General features: G+C 40.1%; 2 protein-coding genes across 2 annotated transcripts; both read right to left on the reverse strand.

Moving 5' to 3' along the window:
• Positions 1 to 26,429, reverse strand: LOC129758535 (midasin). The gene is made up of 8 exons (XM_055756056.1): positions 26,397 to 26,429; positions 26,209 to 26,331; positions 25,921 to 26,150; positions 23,174 to 25,856; positions 10,971 to 14,763; positions 1,305 to 10,167; positions 448 to 1,231; positions 1 to 388 (listed from the first exon to the last, which is right to left on the reverse strand). The coding sequence occupies exons 2-8, from the start codon at positions 26,299 to 26,301 to the stop codon at positions 206 to 208; spliced, it is 16,629 nt and encodes a 5,542-aa protein (XP_055612031.1). The 5' UTR covers positions 26,302 to 26,331; positions 26,397 to 26,429; the 3' UTR covers positions 1 to 205.
• Positions 15,586 to 19,542, reverse strand: LOC129758536 (uncharacterized). Its single transcript, XM_055756057.1, has 2 exons — positions 18,680 to 19,542; positions 15,586 to 15,713 (listed from the first exon to the last, which is right to left on the reverse strand). The coding sequence occupies exons 1-2, from the start codon at positions 19,425 to 19,427 to the stop codon at positions 15,652 to 15,654; spliced, it is 810 nt and encodes a 269-aa protein (XP_055612032.1). The 5' UTR covers positions 19,428 to 19,542; the 3' UTR covers positions 15,586 to 15,651.
• Positions 26,430 to 26,465: the final 36 nt, after the last annotated feature.

Consider the following 26,465-nt stretch of genomic DNA (forward strand, 5'->3'; position numbering starts at 1 on the left):
TTTATGCATAAAATTTTTAACAACTTTAATGAAAATAATCTACCATGTTGTATTTGTATCTTATTTTACAACCAGGACCAAATGGACGACTTGGAAAAAGAAGTTAATATTTTAATTTGTATCATTAAACCTATAGTTTTTTACATATAACACTTCCTTAGAAGCAATAATGGTACCCCGACAGCGTTCATGGAATCACAAACTACTACTGTTCACCGTTGACCAGCTCGAACCACTGACGCATGGCATCGCTCAGCACCAGTGGCAACTGTCCCAAATCCCGAACAATCACGTAGTACGGGAAGGGGAACACATCTAGGTAGGACTGCATTACGATTTCGTTCCGATCGGCCGTAAACAGTGGCACCCGGATGTCCATAATCGAATGCTGAAAATCAGAAGTTGGTTTAATTCAAATTAAAAAAAAAAATAAATATTCAATTTTACCTTATTTTCTGGATTGTCGATTATGACATAAACGATGAAAATCCTTTGAAGACGAGCCAATTTGACCGAGTTTTTCACCTTCTTCTCGCCTTCGCTGAAAATGTTTCGTCCATCGCTGATGATCAGTAGTAGATTCTCGAAGATGCCATTATCGGAGGAGGCCGCATCCTCCGAGTTGAACGTCCGAATGAAATCCAACAGATCGGCAATTCTGCTTTGGTTCTGTTCGAAGTTCAGCGAACTCATTAGCTTAGCCCCGTCGAATTGCTCTGAATGTTTAAGGAGGATTCGGGGCGATTCTCCGAAAGACATCACATTTAACCTTCCACTTTCCAGCAGTGTTAGGGCTTGGGAAACCAGAGAGATGGCCTGTAGCGTAAGGTCTTTCGAGTTGTTGTGGTCCATGGACTTCGAATCATCTATGGCAATCGTGATTTTGTAGTCCCGTTGGGCGGCTTTTGTTCTACGTAGCCAAATCTTGTCTTTTCGAAATTGCGAAGCGATGTAGGGAATGATTTTCTTCATATTGATTCGACGACCGGTTCGGTAGTCACCCTTGAGTCGGGTACATTTCGTGGGTTCCAATATAAGACGAAGTTGTTCGCACAGTTCTCTCGCATTGGGAAGCATTTTGTTAGAAATATGCTGCCATTGATCGAAATCTTCGTGAGCCGGTTGAACAGAGTTAACTGCTGTCGATTCTTTCTCAACAAGCTTTCGTAGTTCCAGTGCTTCTGCCGTGGTTGGTTCCTCTGGGACGGATAAATCGCTCAGGATATCCATGCTGAAACAAATTAACATTACATTAACGTTAATTAACATTAACGATTCATAAGATGGTAATTATCGTCGCTTACCTCGTGTGAGCTGTTGTCTCTGCTCCTCTCGGCACATCGCTGGTTTGAACAGTTTCTCCCTCGACTTCAACGTTCTCTAGACTTTCAACTTTCTCCTGTTGATCTTCATCCTTTTTGGAGGCTTTATTTTTCTTTTGTTCAGTCTTCTCGCTCTCCTGTAGCTCTGTGTTTGCAGCTTCTAATTCTTCTTTCGTTTCATCTACATCCATTAATTCCTCTGCGTTTTCCGGTTCGTCCTCTGGATTTTCCGATTCTTCATTCTGATCCTTATGTTGAACTTTCTTCGACTGTTCTTCAGTGGCATTGTCCAGAGTTGTTTTGTCCGAACTTTTAGCATCTTTGACGTGTTGGTATTCCTCCGATTGCTTTTCTTCCTCTGGGTCCTCAACAGTACTCTCCTTACGATTTATTTCATCCAGAGTTTTTAGCCGCTTCTTCTCGGCGTCCTCAGGGTCACCAAGCGTTCTGTCTTCGTCGGTATTGCCCTGTCGACGGCGTTCTTGTTTTTGTTTCTGCTTGTTCATATCTTCCTTAGCCCGAGTTTCTTTCGACTCTGCAATGCCTTGATGTCCGCTGTCCGATTTCTCATTCTCAGCCTGCCCAACGCCTTCTTTATCTTCGCCAGTGTCTTGTTCATCTAGCTCATTCTCCTGTTTGGACTCTGGTTTTTCGTTCGCCACCTGATCACTGGTACCTTTGTTTTGCGTTTCCAGCATCGCCTCTATCTTATCCTCCTCCGATCGTTTATCTTTTGATTCTTGATGTTTTTCATAATTGGGTGGTTTCTTTTCACCTTCCTCTTGTTCAGCTGCCTGTTCCTGTTCTTTGATTTCGTCCGGTATTTGCGTGCTTTCTTCATCTTGTGGCTCAGTTTCATCTTCGTTTTGATTGTCTTCGTCTAATTTTTCTCCACCTTCTGGATTGGTTTCCTCTTCGTCAGATAAATCCTGATTTTCCTCCTGTTTTTTCTCCTCGCTTTCCAAGGTTTTGTCTTCATCATTTTCCTCGTTTTGATCGTCCACACCGTCTTTCATATTGTCAATATCGAATGGATTTTCTTGATTTTCTTTATCTTCTTCATTCGTTTCATTATCGGGGCGATTTTCCTTATCTAAATTAAATTCTTCATCCAAATCTAAATCATCTGGTTGAGGTGGTTCTTCCAACTCGTTGTGGTGTGGATTTTCTTGATCTTCCTCTCCTTCTTGATTGTTCATATCTTCAATATCTTTGGGTTTTTCTTTTCTTCGTTCATCTTTTGCTTGATCGATTGCGTCTAAACCTTCATCTTCCTCTCCAGGGGCTTTATCTTTTTCCGAATCTAAGTTATTATGCGTATCATCTGATTCTCCCGATCCCTTGCCATCTTCTTCCTCCATATCGTTTTCCTTTTCATCTTGCTCTTTTTCCTCATCATCACCCCATATTTGGTCGTCCAATTTCTCTGCTCCTTCCTCTGTTTCTCCCATTTGTTTATCGATATCTTCGTTTTCATCATTTTTCTCTTCATCAGACTCCTCATCTTCCGGTTTATCGACGTCTTGAAGTTTGGAATCGAAATCTTCACTCATGTCGATACCTTTCTCTTCCTTGTTATCCTTCTCCTCTTCCTCTTTGTTTTCATCCTGATCGGGTTTCTTCGCGTCCTCTAGCTGGTCTTCACTTTCGATTTTATTGGAAACATCCTTCTCGCCTTCTCCGTCTTCGAAACCAAACTTTGAGCCTTCTTGATTGCCCTCCTGCTGTTCACCACCCTGTTCCTGCTCATCATCCATGATATCTTTCGGCACACAGAACCCTTTGGTGCCCAATTCGATAAATACTGTCAACATCACCGAGAGCATCCGGGTGCAGATCTTATGTGCTCCCAACTGTTGGATCAGGTAATATTCAACCAAAAGATTAAACTGCTCTAGGATAGGAATCAGCCGGGTTAGCCTATGTAGAAGGGAAGCACAACTGTTGGAATCGTGCGTATTCTCTAGAATTTCAAAAAGATTTCCTAGTTTTTCAACTACTTTTGTTACGTTCAACGTTTTCAAGTCGTGAACCAAATCTGAATCGATCTTTTCCTTTATGTGGCGATCTTCCAACGACGATTCTGTTTCGTTCGCGCTTTCTTCCTTATCGTTTTGCGCAGTGACAGCCTCGTCAGACTGTTGATTGGAATTCTGTACATCGGAATACTTTTTGTAAATCTGTTGCATTGCTATAAGAATTAAATGAATAATGTTTTCTAATTCATTATTCATGCTTTCTTCGTCGAAATCGTGGGCCGTTATGGTAGTATTTCTAGAATCTCTAGAACATTCGCGAATCAATTTGAGCAGGTCAAGTAGTGGCCGAGCATAAACGTTATATTCTTCACCATTTTGAATCTTCAGCTGATCACAAATTTTGTTCAACAACTCTTGAAGGACTCGGAATTCCACAGCTACGGTTTTAATGAAATCTCCGGGGATGTAGTTGTCGGTCACTTTCATATCACCAACCAGCTTGGTAGCCATTTGAAGCCCTTCCTGTACAAGCTGAGAGGTAGTTTCAAGTTCTTTCTGAGAAAGACCTTTTTCTTCTCTCAAAACCTGCAGTTCTTTACGAGTTTCCAGGGGCGAACATTTGATAAGCAAACTAAACTGAGTCAGTACTTCAGCAGTCTTGATCACACATTTACGAACCATTCTGAGCTTTCTTCTGGAATGTTCAAATTCGAATGTCCGCACCTTTGACTCCAGGCATTCGTTCAACTGTGTCAGATCTACTATTTGGTCGCGCAGTTTGCCTATGCTAAGGATCGATTTACCCAACTCTTTGCGCTGGTTCTGCACCAACAGAAACATATCCACCGCAAAACCTTTAATTCGATCGATGTTAATCAATCCAACATCCGGATTAGGCTGTAGCATGACTTTCAACAACATTTTTATCTTGAACACGCACTTAGAGTAGTGCAAGTTGAGTTTATCATTGAGGAAGACGATATGCTGATCAACTTTACGATACTTGTTGGTCGACGTGAGCAAATCGACCGAAAACGGATGAATGGCTAAGTCGACGAAATCGTTATCGATGCTGTTCTGAACGATTCCACTACGATAGCTCAGTCCCAACTGTGTTAGGCTCTTGTAGAAATCGGCTAAGGCCTTACGTTTCTGGTTCAATATTTGTTTGGCTTGAGATTTCTGCTTGGGCTTTGGAAGACTCCGATCGACTTCCAATCCACGAAGATATTCGATCGTTTCTATCTGTTCGTGCACGAAAGTGTCTAAATTGTAGATCAAACCTGGGTAGGGAGCATGTAGGATAGCGTCTTTGACCACGTTCCGGGATGTGATGAAATACCGATCGATCTTAGTCAACAGATCTTGTCCAGACGCGGACGCCAAGGGGACGTTTGAAACCGTATACTTCTCCTTAAGTTTCAAAGATGCCATGAAATTCTTCACATCCACCATATAGTAAGTTACTTTGGGCTCTGATCGGAGATTTTTTATTTTTTGCTCATCGGCTGATGCTATTTCTGTTGACGGATTCTTTGGGGTGAACACTGGCAAGACTTTTTCTTTAAGTTCTGTCTCGAATTCTTTGAGGAATTTGTGCAAATGTCTATGCACTCGAGCGATGTTATTACGCATGCTGAAGTAGGACAAATCTTTGTTGAAGGATTCTATTTTGACAAATTCTTTCAGCTTCTTCTCGATCGGGCCTCGTTTGTCTCGAATGAATTCCTCAATTTCCGCCGAAAACTGATCGTAATACAAGTGCAAATTGAACAAAATTGCCACCAACGAATCTCTTTTCTTGTTGTTTTCATAGTTTAGTAGCAGAAGATATTGTTCGAACGCTTTGAAGATGCGAAGACGAGTTGTGAATTCGGCATAGTTTGATGATTCCATAAACTGTTTTAGAACGTGAATCAAATCCTCGATTTTTACTGTACCCTCTTCTGGTGTTTCTTCTTCTTCCAACATTTCTTCTTCACCGAAACGACGCTCGACTTTACGATAATCCAACAAATGACCAAGCTTAGCTTTCGAATCACTTTGTAGATACTCGTGCATCAGGTTGTACATGAAAAACCAATAGCGGTAAGCTTTCGATCTAACGTTGTCGTGAGTTTGGGAAATACATTCCCTCCAAAACTGTAACTCCATGCGCATCCATCGATGGACAAATTCAACTATGTCTGCTTCCAACTCCCTCAAATTGTTCAATCGATGAGCAACTACATTCCACTCGTCCATTTTAGCTCGTAGAAGTTGCAAACCCGTGCTGAATCGTACGATGGGGGCTGTTGAAGGTAGAGCATAGATGCGGTTCAATATTCCGATAATATCCTTCAGGACAGCGTGATCGGGCCATTCTTGAAGTAGTTCTCTTGTACGTTTTTCAACCTTTTGAAGTACTTCTACACACTGAACTACTTCAGCTATGTTTGAATCCTTGTAGAAATTATACTTGCCGGTCACTTCACGCTTCAAATCTAAACAATCGTACCGGTTTTGAATCAAACCGATGAGGAAGCTCAACCCAGGGTAAATACTTTCATCCATTCGACTGTTGATTACAGTTTTGAATTTTTGCATTATTTGAGCAAAGATCGAAACTTTCGTTTGGAAGGGTGTGACGTAATCTACCGGAATTATGTCCACCTGATTAGCAACGGTTTCTGGATTGTAGTAATACGACTTGGAAAATCGGTTCATAAGGTAGATAAAACTTTCGCATATAAGAGTGTAATCTTCATTGGTAATAGTTTCAGCGAATTTTTGATTCCGTTTAACCTTGTCGATCTTTATCACCTGTTCGAGTGTGTCGTTCTGAATGAAATCGGCAAAATCTTCATCCACATAGTTCGGGAACATATCTCCGATTTCTCGTTTATCAATAACCTCTTGATCTTCCTCTTCGCAGTGATTTTTAGTTTGATACAAACTATCATCTTCGGCTTGTTTCTTTCTTCGTTGGTGCTCCTGCTTTTGCCAAACCTGGTTGCAAATGTTCACAATCTTGTCGATATCGGTGAAATCCTGTTCGTCGATTGCACCTTGAAGAGTGATTGAGTTTTTCACGTCCTGTAGCTTGGCTTTGAGCAAACGGAAATAATTACTTTCGCCATGCTCGATTTTTTCAAACAGCGAGAATATGTTGACTTTGTGACCAGACGATTCTTCGTCAAAGAGTTCCAAGGACTTAACGACCGGAAATTGGACAAATTTCTCCAGTATTTTGGGTAACGCGTCACGTTCTGTTAAATCGTAAAAAACTCCGTTGCTTTTTATAGCTATGGAATCGCGTTTGGATAGCAGACAGTGTTTAAGATTGCAGAGGCCATATCGGAAGATAGCGATCGAACAGCGTGTTGGTTCGAGGACATCTTGATAATAAGCTGCGTATCGCTTTAATGTGTGGTGCTCGAACTTATCGGAAATATTTATCCAAAGCTCTATTTGCTTGATGGTCTCGTTGATACGCATTTGGAAATGTTTAGATTGGGTGCAATTCTTGACGGGGTTTTTGGTGTCAACCTCAAAGTCCAAGCATTCGTTTGCATTTCTTATTAGTTCTAGCACCGTACCAGGATAGCAGCAAGATGTAAGAAAATTGCTAACATCTTTGGCTAGTTCCGTATAGTTATTTTCCACCGGGCGCAAAGCCACCTTCCGACAGAGTTTTTGTTGTTTAGTGTTCAAATTATGCAAATGTCCGTTTATCAAATCCCTAGGCTGTTTTCCTAATCGTTTGTAGTTCATAGTAATTGACATATATTCGTACGCTTGATTGAGGGTGCTGTAGTATTGAATGTCCTCGTTATTGTACTCTTTTTTGAGCTTATTTTTTTCAACCGGATCCAGGAGAGGTGTGTGAATTTGTAAATTTAGTCTGATGGCTCCACACAAACTTTGGATAAGCGCTCCGAAACGCCACTGGCGATTACGATTCGCACTGGAACAAAGATCGTCGTAGCTGTGCTCCGAAAAAAATTGTTTACAATCGTCAACCGTTGTTCTCAGCTCACTTGTTAGACGTACAAAATCTGTAACGGCTTTTTCTGTTGAACACTGCATCGCGTCCTGGATTGTGCTTATCTCGAGAAGTAGTACTCGGGCCTGTTGAACAGCTTTATTCAAGCCAGACGATTGTTGGTCAAAACGCTTCTGTTGTATTCCTGCGTTAAACCAAATAGCTTCTCGCAGCTGCTGTAGTGTACGGCGCCAAACTGGTAGTTCTCCCAAGCCGGTGCTACGTATTTCACCGCTTGGGGTTAACAAAATAGATAAACAGTTGTTGGTCAGAACAGCGCCATGGATGGATTGGTTGGAAAGTTGCTCTTCATGCTGTTTGTAGCTGGATTCGGTCTCATTGTGGTAACAAACATTACTGTTGATAGCGAGGGACTGCATTTGAAAATTGAGGAGTTTTTTATTCAACAGATGCTGGTGAGTCGATAGACTTCGATAAAACCCTTGAGGAAGGTTGTTCAACAGATTATGATCTGACAGTACTAGATCATACAGCACATCACTCATTTCAATAAACTTCTTGTATTCGATTGTGTTTAAATTGTTCAGAAGCTCCAATACGTTAATATTCAGTGACCTTGTGTTGGCAATAAAATCATAGTTGGGCCCAGATTTACCAAAGATCAGTTTCAGCAAGAAATATTCCTGTACAGGGAACATTTCGAGGGCAAACTTGTAAGGAGCGTAAGCATTTTCCTCAGGAATTTCCAATTCATTTGAAACCTTGTACATGTGGGTTAATTGTTCAGAAGCACGATGTAAGTCCACGTTTTCATTGTTCTGTTCGTGCTCCTTGAAACTTTGAATCAGCGACAATAAGTTCCTACATTCTGGCCTCTCGAAACAGGTAAGTGGTGTAGTAGTTTCGATTTGAAAAGATGAACTTTTGCCAAGCGCAGCGACCTGTGCACGAATCAAGTCTTGTATCTTCGGATGGTTCAATAAATTAACACGTCGAATGAACTCTTCATAATCGTACAGTCCCAGCAAAGTGGGAATCAAACGGATCAATTCGTTGAACTCTTCTCGAAGTTGATGGTGTTGGATCTGGATTTCAGTGTAAAACGGATTGAAGTTTGTGAACTTCTTAGCATATATCTTTCTAAAAGGTGTCAACGGATGAGTAACACTTTTGAGTGATTGTCCTAGTGTTTCATTCAGGTCTCGGAATGAAATAGTGTTTGCTAGAAGACTCAAGCAATGCTTCCGAATCCATTGGAAGTGCAAAGTAACGTAGTCGATCAGCTTGGAGTTGATTTCTTTGCTTACGAACAAGTTCTTACGAGACAGATCGATCATTCGATTGATCCAGAGGTATGATCCTATGAGTTTCGTGTAAGTTGATTCGTCTAAAATATTTTTCATTTTTAAAGCAGTTTCAACTTGTGATTTAAATTCGGAAAGAAAGCCGTACAGTTGCGTGACGAGAGCGTTTCCAACAGTATCGGTAATCAGTTGCATCGAAACAGCTTTGGAGTACGCTAAAAGGTCGATTTTACTCAATTTGGTAACATTTCCTACCTCGATTGGTTTCAGAACGGTTTGTAATAAAAGAGATGCGCTCAAACAATGTTGCAGTAAATCGCAATCATTCGGGTAGTCTCGAATTCTGGGGAACATGGTGCGATTCCAAGGAAGAGAATCTTTTTCGTTGGAGAACTTGGTGACCGTATCACAGAGTGCATCATTCAAATTCAACAGATCTTGGAGCATAACGCTGATAGGGCCCGTGTTTGAATCAGAAAAATTTTGAAGCGATTTTCTTAAGTACATTTGACGCTTGCTTGCATCTTCAAAAGTACATATTTCGTACAATAAATACATCAAATACTTGATATTTTCCAGAGTAATTACCGCCTTTTCCTCAAATAAGTAGCTTATGCCAGATAACGCCTTATTCTGATCTTCGAAACCACTCAGATGGCACCTCAGAATACATAGCAGAGGTTCAGCTTGCAATTTAATCAATTGAAGGCCCGTCAAATTATTAGACTTTAACACAACGTTCTCAAAATCTACTAGGTTGGGGATTTTGAACGACTTGTCGATTTCTTCTTTGATAGCACTGAGCAACGCATTTCTGTAGAACTCAATTCCGAACCCGGTTAGGTCGACATTTGAAGACCGGACATACGCTTCTAGAGCGCTGATAGTAAGACTTTTTGCGGCAGTGACTCCCATTTGGAGATTTTGATTGACAAGGTAGGCAAGCTTGACTATATGCGCTACTCCGAACTGATTGAACTCTGAAATTTTCTTTACTGCACTATGGATAGCTAAAATCGTGTTCATTATCCAAACATCTTTGACCCCTGCATTGAAAATCAGCAGCCTCAGATCGTCGAGCCCATAGGGTTCCTTGTGGAAGGCTAGTTCTACGCAACGATTGCGCATGGCTCTAGAGATTTCACCATTCTTGGGATCAAGGGTAAGGAATGCTCGAAAACCGGAATGTTTTCGAATGAGTTCCGATTCGCTGCTGCTATCAACTCCTTTTTCCGAAATCAATAATGCGCCGTCCGGTTCAAAAACAGGATTCAAACGGTCCAATATTGCCGATGAGCACAGATTCACGTGTTCCAAACAAATGTACTGACCATGCTTGAGCGACTTTACGATCTTGGAATCGACCCATTCGAAGTGACCGCCAGTGTTGAGAATTTCAACTTGTTGTGACATCTTGGACAAAACTGCTAGTACGGTGGAAATTGTTCGCAGATTGGTCTCGTCCTTCGTTGCTATATCCGGTTGTTTGTGTAGCACGGCCACTACGTTTTGCAAAGCTTCCAGACGTTTACGGAACAGCACAATCTCTTCCGATTGTAGATTGCTAGCGGCAAATGCTGAAACATAAGTTGTAAATAAATCAGAAAACAAAATTTGTTTCTATTCATTTAATCTATTTAATAGATTCTGTTATTTTTAAGCTCACTCCCGAAACAAAGACTCCCGGCGAAGGAACAATTTGTAATTCAAATAACCCTTATTCGTATACTCAATGCGAGTGTGTATTTTTGATTAAGTAGTTTTGTTATGCATCACTAGAATGAAAACAAAGTTACGTACGGTGCCACCTAGCAGAAACTAGTCGAACTAAACCGATAATGAATTTTTGATTGGGTTTTGCCTTTCTTTCAGAAAGGTATAGTTATCGGTCGATTTGGGAGATCATTAATTATGGGTCTTAGATATACCTTTATAGGTACCTATCGAATCAGCTCGACGAGTTCTGATGATGTCTGTGTATTTGTGTGTATTTGTGTGAATTTTTGTAAACTTTGTTCTCGACGTTTTTTACATAGCTATTATAGCATACGCATAACAAAAATAGTTTGATGAAATGTGTTTACGGTTGCGGATACTAGCGGGAACATACATCGAATCAATGCGGGTACTTGTATTTTTGATTGGGTTTGTTAAACATCACTACAACGAAAACAGTCTAATACAATTTATCATTTAGCAGCGGATACTAGCGGAACCATATGCCGAATCCATGTGAGAACAAATTCAAATTTTTTTTTTCCGGGATTTTAAGCCCAATGGGTTTATTCATCCCAGCAACAAATTCAAATGATTTTCTGCCTAGATTTTATATTGCTTGTGAAATTCAACGGAAAAATAATTGGGATGAATGCCAACTTACCGGTTTTCCCTTCATTCAGCAGCACATACTTTTCCCAAACGGCCAGTAACCGAATCATGCTGATGTTCCACGTCCCATCTAGTGTCATCGTCTTCACGCCATTCATAACCACGGTTTCTACCAACGACGAAACCTCTTCCAGATGACGATTGAAATCGAATTGTTGGAAACTGCCGGTAACGGAATCATCTATGGTATCCACATTACAAAAACGATTCGTCAGTGTGGTCATCAGATGGATAAGTTTGGTTTTGCCACAATCACTTGGGCCGCACAGAATTACCGGCTTTTCTAGTTGGACGCATTCGATAAGATTCTTCAGCGACTCCACCTGGCATTGTAACAGTATCGGGAAGTTTTGGTGAGTTTTTAGTGGATTTAATTTGGAACAGGTATTGGCTTTGTCCAGAACGAGATCCGCCAGGTAGAGTTTATCGTCAGTCCAGTAAAATCCAACATCGTTGGAAATCTGCTCTAACTCAAATGCGTCACAGGAGAACACTTTACTGAATAATGTCAGAATGTAGTTTTTATCCAAATCGGCTCTCATGCGCTGATAGTAGACTAGTTTCATTTTTTCGAATAGAACCTGAACAAAAGATGTATAACTTTCATCAAAGGAAGAGTAACGTTTTCTCAGAAAACCTGTTTGTTCGTTAAAAAGAAGATCACACCAGCGTAGAATATCCCGAAGGTTAGCTTCAAACGGTCCTCCTTTGTAGCCAAATTCCAAATTTGCGATGCCTTGTTCCAAATGCTCAGAAAATTTTACCATATTTTCTGCCAGATCAAATTTAATTGACGCATCTTCCGATGAACCAAGAGCTTCGAAGTAACTTATATCTTTGCCAAATTTCCTTCCCAAATCTTGAATTAGCTCACGACCCAAGCGTTCAAACTGCTGATTGTATTTTCCATTTACAACATGTAACAGGTCTGATCGTTCCAGTTTTCTCAAATAAACCTTAGTAAAACGATTCAGGAAAGACTGCGGCAAACCTTTCCGACCACCGCCTTGTCTCAGAGGATTTTGTGCTGCGAAGATCCGAGTCTGTTGCCCCAGTTTGAAAGTTTTGTTCAATTCGGCAATATACACTTCACCTCTATGATCCAGAATGGCATTCAAACCTTCCAATACACTCTGAGGTGCCAAATTCAGTTCATCTAGCAATATCCAGGTGTTTTTAGCTTTCAATGCTGCCAGCAGAGGGCCATCGCGCCAGACGAACGAACCTAGCTGACTGTTTGGTGATTCTTTTTCCTCCAAGAACTGCTCATCTGCAGGAAGATCTGTTCCGAAAAGATCGGCCAAATCGGTGTGTTCGCAAAGGTTGATCCGTACTATATCATAACCGGTAGCTTTAGCAAGGTTTTCTACCAAAGATGTTTTCCCGACTCCGGGTGGTCCTTCAAGCAGGATCGCCTTATCGAGACTCAAAGCCGATAACAGCCGAAAAAGATTGTTTTGCGTAGTCGGTGCACTGAACATGAATTCCGTTTTTTGACTGCGTCGTTTGGAGTTGGTTTCAATATAAAACGGTACAATACCGAATTTATCCTTTGAGAACTCTACAGAGGTTCCTTTGCTAAGGCTGTAATTATCGATGGCCAAATGAGTTTTGATCAACAATTTTAAAGCAGACAATATATCCTTGCGCAAAACAACTATTTCATCAAGTGTTTCGTACGGTAGTAGCTCCAGAGCATCTAAAAATACGGTCTCCAATCCGTAGATCAGTGATTCAGCCAAAGAAATGTTGCTGCTGTTCTTACAGATGAAAGTAACCCAAGCTAGCACATCTCGTATGCTAAAGTTCAACTTGTCGACTTTAGATTTTAACAAAAATACTACATCTATGATGACTTGTGCTAATTTAGAAACATTGTGCTGTTTGCCTAGCCCTTGCCGTAGAGAATGTTCAGCTATTCGTATTAAATCCTCTTTGGAATCAGTCGGCCGACACCAGATTTCTGTTAAACGATTTCTCAACGCAGGTGATAGTTCTTTTTTACCGAAATCTCCTCCTGGATTCATCGTTGCCAAAAATTGAAAGCCTTCTGTTGCCGTGATTACAAACTCAGACCCTTCGGTAGAAACACCGCCTTTTTCGGCTAATAACAAAGTTCTTTCGGGTTCGAGGACACAGTTAAGCCGCTCCAGTACCGAATCTTCGGCCAGTGATATTTCATCAGCTAGGAAAAATCCACCTTCCTGCATGGAGAGCACAAGTGGCCCATCGGACCATTCGAATAGCTGATTTGAGGACTGTTGCTCATCGGGAACATCGCTCTTTCGGAAAGGACGCAGACCCCCTAGGAAATCCGCACCTTCAGTGTGCATGTGACAGTTCAAGATTCGTAAAGTAGTACCCCGAACGGAGGATAGAATCTGGCAAATAGTTGTCTTGCCGCACCCAGTTGGCCCCACCAGCAAAACAGGTTCATTGAACTCCAATGCTTTGGCTACCAGCACGGCCATTCGCCGCATATCAAATGTCCAAACTATGTTACCGTGAGCGGTTTGTTTTAACAGTTGCTCTAGAATTGGCTTTGTGACCATCGACGTTTCTTTTCCTTTCAATGTGAATAAATTGTCCTCGGAAATCCGTTTACGAAAATGTGTATACAGTGCATCTTGAATAATGTTGGTTTCGTACAAACTTCGCACTTTCGAAGACAGCACCAAATAACCTTCGTCAATCAAATGTTGATTCCAATCGTAACTGCTATCTTCGAGCAGGCTTTTATTGGCAAAGGTATAGCGATTTCCCCATCGGAATAAATCTCTCAGAGTGAAGTTTTGTTTGGCCGTACTTCTCCGGTTTGCCTGAAGTTCGGACATAACCTTCACCATCTTTTGCGAGTACGATTTCGGAATCAGACAACGCTTTTCCAAAATAATTTCTAGTTCAGCGCGAGGTATCTCAGAGAAATGCAACTCGATGAAACGATTTTTGAAGGCTCGAGAGAGTTGTTTCCGTCCGCCGTACAGACCTGGAGGGTTCTGGGTAGCAAAGAGCATGAAATTTGGATGAGCTTTTACGACCATTTGGGTTTCCGGGATGAACAACTCCCGATTGTCATCCAAAACACGATTCAGCGCTTCGAGGATATCACTTGGTGCTAAGTTCAGTTCGTCTAGAATGATCCAGTGACCGTTACGCATTGCTTCCACAAGTACTCCTTCCTTGAAAACCAGCTTCCCTGTTAGGTCTGCTACATATGTGCCAATATATTCCTGCAGATCAGTATGCTCGTGATTGTTGATTCTCATACAAACATTTCCACTCCGTTTGGCAATGTATTCAATCAAACTGGTCTTTCCGGCGGATGTTGGACCTTGCAATAGAACTGGTAATTTTCCGATTGAAACGATTCGTGCCAAATCTCGCAAATTATTTCGAACGCTTTCGGTTAGAATATAATTTTCACATTGCTGCACATCCTTGGGTCCTTGTTCGATCCAATATCCTTCAAAGTTCAGCTGTTCTCCTTCGGAAGGGCGAGGAATCTGCTGTGCAATCGCTTGATTCACATCGTTCAGAAGTGTTCGCTGAATGAAAGTGAGCACCGTTCGATGACTTTTCAGATCCAACTGGGTGAGGAAGCTCAGGCAGAAAGCCTCGTACAGGTTTCGTTCGATCGATCCGCACAGGTTCTTGGCACAGATACTGAGAGCCCGGCAAAGTGTGCGCAGCGAGAAAACGGGTTTATTGCCGAGACCGTCGTTTAGTTCCAGCTGCGAAAGCGACCGTAGACGGCGGTACAATTTGACGGTATTCAGGATACGCACCTGGAAGCAAAAAAAATGGGAAAAATTAGTTTTAGTTTTGCAATTGCATTACCTTTGGTACAGCTTTTTGCAAAGCAGAAATGCTTTCCCCCATGAAGTAGGTAGTTAAAATGGTGTATAGCTAAGCTAAACAAGAATTGTTATCCGTACAGTAAGTAAATACAGCTTTCAGATGGAATAATTTTGTTATCTATCATATTGACTCGAATATCGATGGAAATGTAAGCAGTTAAGCTGATTTCAGCCGAGCATAAAAATATCCCTAATATGCTTTTAAAAATGTATATTTGCTTCTGAGTACAATAACAAGTAAGTGTAAGTTGCTGGGTTTTCTCAAGATTATCTTAAACACTTGCTTTAACTTTAAGATCCAAATCGAAAGAGACCGGATCATTTATTTCGATCGCTAAGGAAACCTTCGATCTCTTCTTTTTATGATTTCTATTTACAAATCTTTAATGTTGGTATACATCCATAACAGCTGATTGCTTGCACGCTCATTTTTTAGTTTTCATTTATGCCTTACACTTACAATTCTCCCTTCTTTAGAATAAAGCTTAATAATTTAATTCAATTCAAATCAAAATTATATAATATAACAAAATAATCTAAAAGTATACAAAATCATTTGCTTTTAAAATTTTCCTTCTTCTTTCAGATCTTCTTACGGCCACTGAATGCGATGATGACTCTTTAGGACCCAGGATAAGTTCGCTGCTCTGCAAATGTGGTGCCCCTCTTGACGTCGACGGTTGAATTTCAGAAGGCGAAAATCCATGAAACGCCTCATCTTCGGACTCTTCTCGACGCCTTTTGGATATCCTTGTGCTAAAATTTGTTGCTGAGTTATCCTGAGCCTGGAGCTGAAGCGCCGCATTGCGCCTTGGTTCAGTTTGCGCTCTTTTGATCTGCCCCCTGTGGGCCGAGATCACGTGCGCTCCCAGAGCAATCTGGAAAACATTTTGAGACAATCGCTTAATAAAAATTGCATTTAACCATCGCTCTATATTTCGTTCGTTTGGATTTCTATAGAAAACCTTGTCTCCTCTTTTGATACTAGAAAAAGGATCCGATTTCTCTTTTTCGTAAAATGTATAGCCAAAACCTTCACTCACTCCTTCTGTTCGATTTCCAATCTGGTTATCGTCTTTATTTGACATCGATGTCAGTTGCATTTTAAAACTATTCTTCGGGTTTGTCAAATCTAGTAAGGTTTTCGGTTTATATTTGAAAATTCTTGCCGATGGAAAATCTTCCCCTTCCGACAAGTAACTATTCCTGTAATTAAAAAGGAAATAATCGAGTCTATCATGTATATCCATATTTTTCATTTCTGAATCCAACCAGAATTTTTTTAAAATATCCTTCACTACTCTCACCAGTCTTTCAGCCTGGCCGTTACTTTGTGGATGATAAGGAGGACTTTTGTATACTTTGATCCCTTGCCTCTCCATGAAAGAAATAAATTGCTGAGAATTGAACGGAGGCCCATTATCCGAAACAATAACATCCGGTAATCCAAACCTCGCAAAAAATTCTGTAAACTTTTTCAGGACCTTAAATGCATCCGTTCCTAGGTTCATTAGGTACACCTCAAGCCACTTAGAAAAACTATCGATAATCAATAGAAAATTTTGTCTTTCGAAATAAAAAAAATCTGTATGGATGCGACTGAAAGGTCTTGTAGTGGGTATCCAGTTGAAAGTTTCATTTTTCCCCTGAACTACAGCCATTTTCGCACATGTCTCGCATCTCTTAACAAAATCCTCTAAATCTTTGTTTATTCCAACCCAATACACGCTTTTCCTTGCTAACTGTTTCATTTTAATAATACCCACATGATTTGCATGTAACAGCTTGAGCATTTTCTTTTGTAACGCTTCCGGTATGACGACCCATTCCTGGAAAAGTAAAACTCCCTCAAGTTCCTCCAAATCATGGTGCTGCGAATATAAGTCCTTCAACTCTTTTGATAATCTATCTGGCCAACCATTTTTCAAAAACAATTTAATATTTTGTAGAAATTTATCATGTTTCGTCTCGGCCGCAATCAAAGAAAAATCCACCGGAAGTTCGCTTGTAAAATTGATACTTTTAACAAATTGATTGTCTACTTTTTTTGGAACCTCGACATCCAACGGGAATCTTGAGCAGAAGTCCGCGTTACCCATTTTCTCAGACGGCTTATATAAAATTTCAAATTCATAGATAGATAGTTCCATTATAAAACGTTGAAGCCTAGTAACAAAAATGGTATGCCGACCCTCCTTGCCCAAGATTCCTAGTAATGGCTTGTGGTCAGTGAAAATAATAAATTTTTTTCCAAATAAGAACTTGTGGAACTTTTTAACAGTCGATACTATGGCCATGGCTTCAAGGTGTAAAATAGGGTAAGACTTCTGGGAAGAGCTCAAAGAAAAGGAAGTGAACCAAATCGGCTTCTCAACTCCATTGATTACATGCGAAATTACTCCGCCAAGTCCGTAAGAACAAGCATCCGCCGAAACCACTATTGGTAAATTAGGATCATAAAAAACCAAAAAGTCTGCATTAAGCAGTTGTGTTTTACTATTATTAAAAGCTCGATCACAATTTGAGTCCCACACATATCGAACGTCCTTTTTTAATAAATTGTACAAAGGACTTAACTGAACAGCCAACTTTGGAAGAAATTTTCCATAATAGTTTATCAAACCTAAGAAAGCTTTAAGCTCCGATACATTTTTAGGCACTTTAGCTTGTTGAATTGTGGTCACTTTTTCCGGGTTTGGCTTCAATCCCTGCTCACTTATAATATGTCCCAAATAAGGCAATTCCGATACGAAGAATTTACACTTTTTAAAATTAATCTTGATGTTTGCCTTAGACAGTTTCTCAATAACCATACAAATCCTTCTTTGGCAATCCTCAAAATCTTTTCCAGCGATCAAAACGTCATCCAAATATACGAAAACATAATCGATTCCTTGCAATACAGTTTCCATTATTTGTTGGAAAATGCTAGCACTAGAGGAAGCTCCTTGAGGTAGACGGTTATAACTATATAAACCACGCAGAGTATTGATAACAACAAACTTTCTAGATTTTTCAGATAAACTCAATTGTGTATATGCTGTTGCTAAATCCAATGAACAGAATACTTTTCTACCTGCCAACGATGCAAACAAATCTTGAGCTGTAGGCAATGGATATGTATCTCGAATGAGCACCCTATTAATTGAAACCTTGCAATCTATGACGAGCCTGATATTATTGTCTTTTTTAATAACTACAACCACTGGAGATGCCCATAAACTGGTTTTAATTGGTGTTATGATTCCGTCCTTCTCAAGCTTTTCTAAATGCTCAACAACTTTGTCCCTAAATCGGTAAGGAACATCATAAGCTTTTCTAAAAATTGGTTTATCCTCTCTGAGCACTAAGTCCGCTTCAAATCCTTCAATAGGTGAAGAAAAATCGTTGTCAAAAACATTGGGATACTGAACTTTAATACAATCAATAAATTTTTCTGTTTTATTTTCCACCTCAATTTTGTTAAGTTCACAAACATTCGAAATTCTCCTTCTCCAACCAACACAAAGAATATCCAGCCAGTTTCTACCAAGTAGTGGTATAAATTGATGATCTCCATCCAAAATTATCAAACTCAAACGAGCTGACTTTCCATTGAAAAAAACATCGACCATAATCTTCCCAAAAATTTTCAAAGTCGAACCATTAATAACCATTAGCTTCTTGTCACTATTTTCAACCAATAGCTTCCTGAATTTTCTAATAAAATCAACTTTACTGATGACGGATACTGCTGAACCGCTATCAATCTCCATTTCAATAAATTTATTATCAATTTGAACAAGTTGGAGACAAGGTTCACTAACATTCGTTATTGATTTTATCATTAAACATGGATAATCACCTGACTCATCGCTGCTGCTGTAGTCGACCCTCAGTCTCTTAAAATAGTCGTGAACGTTCTCCCTGGGCGTCTCTCTAGGCTTATCATCAACAAAATTGACCATGCTTCTCTGTTTCCTCTTCCTTTCAAAACACGATTTCCATACATGACCCATCTCGCCACAATAGTTGCATTTGAAATTTGCATAGCGGCCTTTCGACTTGAAACGGCTTCCTGATGGTGATCTGTTGAACGGATTATATCTTTCGGACCTACCAAAGTCCCGACTTTGTGACCTGCCTCTAAAAGTTGATCTTCTTTCTAGGCCTCTTGAATCCCGTCGTTCCTGTCTATCACCTAACCTAAATTTTACCGAATTAATATTCTCTGCATCCATAAATCGGTCGTTATCTAAATTCCTTTCGGAGCTTTTCAGCATCCTCTCAGTCGTCTTCAAAGTTAAATTCTCTTCATTGAACAACCTTCTTCTGAGATCTTTATCCAGGACCCCCATTACCAGCTTATTCCTGATGGCTCTGTCTCGGTAGCCATCAAATTCACACGCTTCAGCCAATAGCTTAACCGCCAAAATAAAATTTTCGTTTGATTCGTTGGGTCCCTGCTTTCTGTTAATAAATCTGCAATACGCATGCAACTCCGAATCTTTCTTATCGTATCTTTCCTTTAATTTCTTAGAAATGTCCTCATAGCTTAAAGTTTTTAAATCAACGGCCGGAAAAAGTAGCTTTATCTCATCGAAAACTACCATGCCACAAAAACTCAGAAAAAGATCCTTCTTCTTATCTTCCGCAATATTATTGCATGAGAAGAAATATTCCAATCTTTCTATATAATTAGAGAAAGACGTTCCCGGAACATACGGGTCAATTGTTCCAAACATGGCCATTGCTTTTTCAAATAAAACAAAGCCAATAACAATAAAAATACAAAAGAATGCAATCCACAGAATTGGTTGAAAAAAAAAACAATGAAAATTGTCAAATAATAAAATAAAAACTGTAAAATAATCACTCACCAACTAATAAAATTTCCAAAATTTGTTTCACAGCTCAACACCAAATCCAATGCAGTTAAAACAGCACCGAAAATACCAGACCTTCCAAAAAAACAATCAACAACGCCGGCGTCCTGGCTGTGATGGACGGCGTCTCCAATGGCGATGGGTGGCGTCGACAATGGCACCTTAAAAAAACAAAGGCTGCTGGTAGCGTCTAAATTCGACCGACTACTCTGCCAAAGAAACAACCAAATAAAATAAGCTTTTTAGTCACTAGTCAAAACCACTTAATCAAATTTTAATTAGTTAACTAGTTAACTGTGCACCCAAAAAAATAGCAAAAAATAGTTTTCACTCGAACTTACTATCAAACCATCAACACTTCTTAAAATTTTAGTTCGCACTTCAGCTATTCAATCCAACTCGGATCACTTAAGAACTTACCAACTTTTCCTCGTTCGCCACTGTAAGTTGCTGGGTTTTCTCAAGATTATCTTAAACACTTGCTTTAACTTTAAGATCCAAATCGAAAGAGACCGGATCATTTATTTCGATCGCTAAGGAAACCTTCGATCTCTTCTTTTTATGATTTCTATTTACAAATCTTTAATGTTGGTATACATCCATAACAGCTGATTGCTTGCACGCTCATTTTTTAGTTTTCATTTATGCCTTACACTTACAGTAAGATTTCAAAAGTATAAAAAAATGTTCATGATTAGCTTATTTACTTAAATCTCATTGGAAAGTAAATTTCAAATAATCTTATGGTTTTGTTACAATTTTAAAGAATCCACTTCTTAAACCGGACTTTCACTTTCTTCTTCTTTGTATTCGAGGAAATTACAGCTCGATTGCTTCCAGCTCTGGTGAAGGATTATAATCCTTCACCGGAGTATTTGTCTCTTCGACATCGTTGTGCATCGCTTGTTCGGATCTATCTGAAATATTGGAATTAGAATCCGCTGGAAAGTAGTACGACGCGAATGAAGACGAACGGGACGTTGGCACCTCTTTTTTCTCACATTTCTCTTCGATATCGTCCGATGAGAATGATATACTACTCAGAGAATATTCCGGATCTGTCGTCTGGTCCAACGTGGTGTCAAGCGACGAATTGTTGTTGATGCCCTGAGAAGAATGTTGAGCAGGATCTGGATTGGCCGTGTCGAAATTAGTTTCCTTCGAGAGATCGGAGATTGTTCTGGTGGGAATCAAAGGAGTGCGATTGATGTTTTTGAAACGATTTCTGACTTTCGGAGTGCTGGGACGCATCGCTTTGTGAAGTTCCCGAAACACTGCCGAAGGAACTTCGACGTATCTGTATTGTTCCTGAGATGCAATTTCTGCAAGACCAGGGCAAGGCGCAGGAGCAGGATTGTTCTCCGGTGTAGGATTTTCGTTTCTGCGAATGTCTTCATGCTTCACAAAAGTGTCGTTATGCTCGCACCAGACAGCGTAGTCTACGACCTGTCTTATCTCCCCGATGTACAACAAAGCCGCCGAACAGTTGAAATTACCATAATCTAAAATAACATTGGAAAGTGTCTATTAATTGAATCATCCATTATTTAACAAAGATTATTTGAATCGTACTTCGTAACGCTTTCTGCACCTTTCGTTTCTCTTTTCTCAAAATTGAAGCTTCCTTTCGTTCAACCGAATTTGAACGGGTCACAAAATTCCTTATCCGGGAAAACAGACTCCTGAATGAGAATCGAAATACAGTTGTGAGAAATGAAATAAACCGTTACTCAATAAAATTACAACTACAATTACAATTAAGAATAAAACGTATTATAATAAACGTTACCTTTTTCCAACTGATTGCTGCGGAACTAGATTCGGTTCCAATTCTTGTTCTGGAAAACGCATTTTTCTGCGCCAACAAAATTCAAAACATGACGGCATTGTGATATTACCAATTTACGTTTTGATATTTAATTTAAAATATTGTTTGTTCACTTTAGAGTTGAATTGTGTTTGATCACTTTCTAAAAAACGTTGAGTTAAATCGCAACGAAAACTTTTCAACTGGAACAAAGCGAAGACCGCTTTCTGTTTAAAAAAAAAAACGATGAATAAAGAGTTTTTCATTCTTAAAAGCTCAGCCACGGGAAGAACCGTTATTTTTACGAAGAATCCCGCACTCAGCCGAAAAGGGAACGTTAAATTCACCTAGATTTTCACGTAGCCACTCATTACGTGAAATTTTGCTTGATTTACGTGAAGCACGTAGGAGCTAATAAAAAATCACTTGATTCTTACGTGAAATTCGCATAGTTGAATGCTGTCAAAACAAAGACACATTCGATTTACGTGAAAATCAAGTGGTCCGCCAAGTATGGACGAATCTGGTGTGTTCCATGTGATGTTCACATAACTCTGAATGGCTCAATCACGTAAAATCTATGTGAAGGAGCACAGTTCTCAATGTGGCGTGGATCGAAGTATGTACTATCAGCTGACAAATAGAAGGTTTTTTGGTGATCTACCAACTGTTTTTTCGTAAGTAGTAAATATGTTGTTGTATCATTGTTATTTCAATCTTTTTCCATTTCAACAGATTGAGGAATTTGAGCTGCTGGCCGATCAAACAACTGCAACGTAGGCTCACCGAATACAATTTTCTTGACGACGTCATAAGTCGTTAAGTGAAAGTTGAAGTGAAGTCATAAGTAAGTTGAAGTGAAGTGATTTTCATTTTTTGCAAATAGTGAAGTGTAAATGAAAATGTTTTTTCTTATTTACATCGCTAAATAAAATTTCTTTAAAAATAAAATTCTTTATTTTTTAATGTATGTGAAAGAAAACAAAATACGTTAATATTTTATTGAGATCTACGTGAATCGCAGCAAAGCAAATCCCCCCTCGTATGCTTAAGGAGAATTTACTTGCAACTCATATGAAAATTACGTGAATTCTATTTGCTGTGCGAGCTTTGTTTGCTGCCTGAAATTCACGTAGATTTCAAGTGATTTTCATGGTGGCAAAAATCTATGTACATTTTCACGTAGCGTTCATGTGAAAAGTTTTTTCGGTGCGAATATGAAACGAGCATACACGCTAAAAGAATAATACCCGAAGATGGGTTTTTCTGTCTCGTGATAGAACATTTTTTGAGTTGACAAAAAAAAATTTGGAACTGTAAGAGCACCTGTATCCATGATCCATTCTTTGGTCTAATTTATACAAGAATTAGACCAACAAAATTAGATTTAATCCAGTGGAAAATATGGCAACCCCATTCGTGATTAATTAACTGTCAAATAATTTAAAACTGTGTGAAATTGGATCCAAATCTGCTCAGTTTTGTACCAATCCTTATACAAGTTCTTAAAAAAGTTGAGTTGAAACTGGTATAATGAACCCTAATGGTAAAATGGTTGCTTTGGTTAAACCGGCTTTTTGGATCACGGATACAGGCGCTCGAGGATCGGTTAGAACCAAACAAATAAATGCTGTAGTGGGTGCTTATTGAATAACCCAGCGCTCACCTTCTGAATTCCGGAACTGCTGAGATAGTCGTTCACCAAAATTAGCAAATCGTTTTCAGCCGTCAGTTCGTCGACGAAGAATTCGGTAAAGCGATTGCGGATTCCTACCGGTAGGTCCTTTTTGCCTACATCGGTGTTCGGATTCATACAGGAAAAGATTCGAAAGTCCGGATGGCGTCGAACCGGAACGAAGTCTCCCCGTTCCAACAGCACGATGGAACCGTCCGGTTCCAGGATGGTCGATAGGCACTCGAGCGTTTCTGTTGATGCCAGATTGATTTCGTCCAGCAGCACCCAGTCGCCGTTTCGGATGCAGTTGACCAGAGAGCCGGGGATGAAGGCGAAGGACACGTTGACGGAGTTTTTCAGCTGTTGGTCTAATTTTTGAAGTTTTTGCTGCAGAACGGTCCACTTTTCGTAGATCTTTTCCAAACGTAACTGTTCGTCTTCTTTACGCTGGAAGACTTTTTCTATGATCTTCAGCATAAGTTTAACGAGGACGTTGAATTCAGCCCGGTTGTAGCAAATGCTGATATTCGAAAGAAATTTTTCGTTCTTTTGCGCGTTAAAAGTTCGATTAAACAAAAATTCAAACTCGTAGCGTAGTGGAGTAATAACATAACTGAGATCGATTGGCTTAAAACCGCCTATCAAATCAGAGACATCAGATTGATTGTTCATGTTCACAACCACCAATTTGTGGTGTGTTTGATATGCCAAGTATTGAATGGCGCTTGTTTTACCGACTCCAGTTTCTCCAACTAGAAGAATCGGTTCCTGTTGACTAACTGAGACGGCAATTCGCTCAAGCAAGCAGGACGCTGGACGCGTAAACGAAAAAGTGGGAGCTTTACTTTGCAGCTTAAAATCCTGTGTTTGCACTTTGGAGCAACTGTTTTTGTCCAGGCGAAGTTTCTTGTGGGAAAAATCGTAGTCGTTTTCATCGTTCTCGATTTCTTGTTTCGTGCGTCCGCGGTCCAGCACAACTCGTCCGATTTTTATATCCTTCGAACTGGAAACATCTAAATCGGGTTTGTATTCGTCGCAGATATGTTCGCAACGACTTTTGGAGATACCGATTTTGCCACCGATGCTCACTATAAGATTACGTCGGGCTTCTCCTGCCGGTAGATGGGAACAGAATATATCCACGGCGTTTTGAAACACAAAATAAGCACACTCGGAGCTTGTAACCGAAAATGTTGGATTGGAGCGTCGGCAAAGTTTTATCAAATCACGAGTTGAAACCAGGCGCCCAGAACTTGGAATCGAGGTTAGCGAAATATGATCATACTGAAAACGGGGAAGATGATCGTCTCCGTCAGTTTCCAGGCCGTTTGTTTTTCCATTGTCCGAATTGGTTAGAATGCTGATGCTCTCATCGATTCTGTCATTGGTGATAGCATGACATCCACTGGAGAAGGTCAAATAAATGTCGACAATGCGGCTGGCCACGGGTTTTAGTTTCGGAAAATTTGTACAGATGATTGAGCACAGCTCTGGTCGCGAAAGTGATAGAAGATTGATAGTGTATAGGTATTTTTCCAAAAGAGTGTAGACGTTATGCGCTGACGAGGTCCCAGACTTATTTGTTCTCAATGTTAGGAACAATTGAAAGCCGGGTTCTATCTGTAAACAATCTCGGAAGCCTGGCACACTCAAGTAGTTGTTTTCCAGCAAATTGGTAAGAACGGTACATACATCTTGTGTTGCCGAATCCAAGTCTTCTAAAAGCAGCCAATAACCGTTCATGACCGCCTGTGTAAGGACACCTGGTTGCCATACAAATTCACCCGGTGTATCGGTACAACGATAATGGCCCAGCAACATCTTGCTATCGGTTTGATCACCTAACTGTATTCGAAGGAATCCATTCTTGGGAGTACTAGTCTTCAACTTTTCCAATGCAGCCTGATCGATGCTAAGTTTATTCATCTGTTCTTCCTTGCCATTTGCTTTTCGTTTTCGTGCTTTTTCCTTCAAAACGGTGTTTACAGGACATTCTGTATCTCGTGTCTTAGGAGCGATTCGACCAGTTTTGCATGCTAAATGTTCTACCAGCGAAGTCTTGCCGCAACCCACTGGACCCGATAAGCAAATCGCTTTACCCGAAGACACCCCTAACGCTAGACTTCTAACGTTGATTCTTGTTGAGTCGACAATAACCAGTTCATCGTTCATCTTTTCCTGATTTCGATAATACTCACAATTTGAAGAATCGAAAATCGGCAACAGCACATCGCCAACATTTACCACAACATCGCTGCGGAAATTCCACCAAATTCGATTTTTCTCTCCGCTTTCGGGTTTTTTTTCAGTATCTACCCAACTGTCACCCGTCCTCATCTGCTCCTCAATCTCCACTTCCATCTGGATTTCCCTATCTAGCTGGCTCAACTCACTTTGCGTCATACAGCTGATCAAAGCAAGAATACGATTGAAATAGAAACGCTGTCTGCTGCACTGACTGGAAGAAGCGCTCTTGTAAAGTTGCAAGAATTCAGACCAATTCCAGGCCCGACGGAAATAATTAGGGTCGGCTACCAAAAATCGATAGCAACACTGAATAATGTCCAGTTCGCTGACAGGAGCATGGATTGACTTTTTCACTTTTTTCTTGGGGGTGTAGTTCTCTTCCTGACTGAAAGGTGCTGGATTGTTCCGGAAGTATTGTACGCTGAATCTGTACAATGTAATATGAATAAGAATGTATTTTTTTTTGTTGTTGGTGAAAATAGTAAAATTACCTCAAAACGCTGGGATTTAAACCGACAAGTTTTGATAGAGCTACACATTTCCGAATGTACTGCTCATTCTTTGCTGGTACTATCGCAGGGTTATTACAGGGAAATACGTTCGCCACTATCAAAAGCAAAATATCCCCAAATCCTGTTCCGATGGCGGTGGTGTATGTGGGATCTTCCAGTAGTTCTCCTAAGAAAGTCACTAGCTCGTCCATGTCCGTAGAAGTGAATTTCTAGAAGAATTAAGACTAGTAAATTACTGTTCTATATCGAACGGCTGAAAATACTCACGGATAACCTTAAAAACCGATCCACATTAGAGCAATGGAGTTCATCCCGTAAACGTTGTATATTCCACCGAATTTTATCACAATCCACTTCCATTGTGTTCTATCTGCTTGGATTTCAATTAATCTAGCGAAAAAAAGTTGAATTTAGTTCCTAAATTCCCTGAAACACAAGAACAAAAATTGCCGCACCAAAAAGCACACCGTCTGAACCGACCGAACACGAGTTTGTAAATATTCGCTTAGAGAAAAAAAAAATAA

The sequence above is a fragment of the Uranotaenia lowii genome, chromosome 3 (assembly GCF_029784155.1).
Source record: "Uranotaenia lowii strain MFRU-FL chromosome 3, ASM2978415v1, whole genome shotgun sequence".
Classification (NCBI taxonomy): domain Eukaryota; kingdom Metazoa; phylum Arthropoda; class Insecta; order Diptera; family Culicidae; genus Uranotaenia; species Uranotaenia lowii.

Bases quoted from the DNA above. Each gene is read 5' to 3' on its own strand.
- LOC129758535 (XM_055756056.1), bottom strand. From the start codon at position 26,301: ATGGAAGTGGATTGTGATAAAATTCGGTGGAATATACAACGTTTACGG. The intron at 25,857-25,920 runs GTAATTTTACTA...TACATTGTACAG, and splicing joins TTAAATCCCAGCGTTTTGAG to ATTCAGCGTACAATACTTCC. The intron at 10,168-10,970 runs GTAAGTTGGCAT...CTTATGTTTCAG, and splicing joins GCTGAATGAAGGGAAAACCG to CATTTGCCGCTAGCAATCTA.
- LOC129758536 (XM_055756057.1), bottom strand. From the start codon at position 19,427: ATGGTAGTTTTCGATGAGATAAAGCTACTTTTTCCGGCCGTTGATTTA. The intron at 15,714-18,679 runs GTGATTATCCAT...AATGTTTTCCAG, and splicing joins CAGCAGCAGCGATGAGTCAG to ATTGCTCTGGGAGCGCACGT.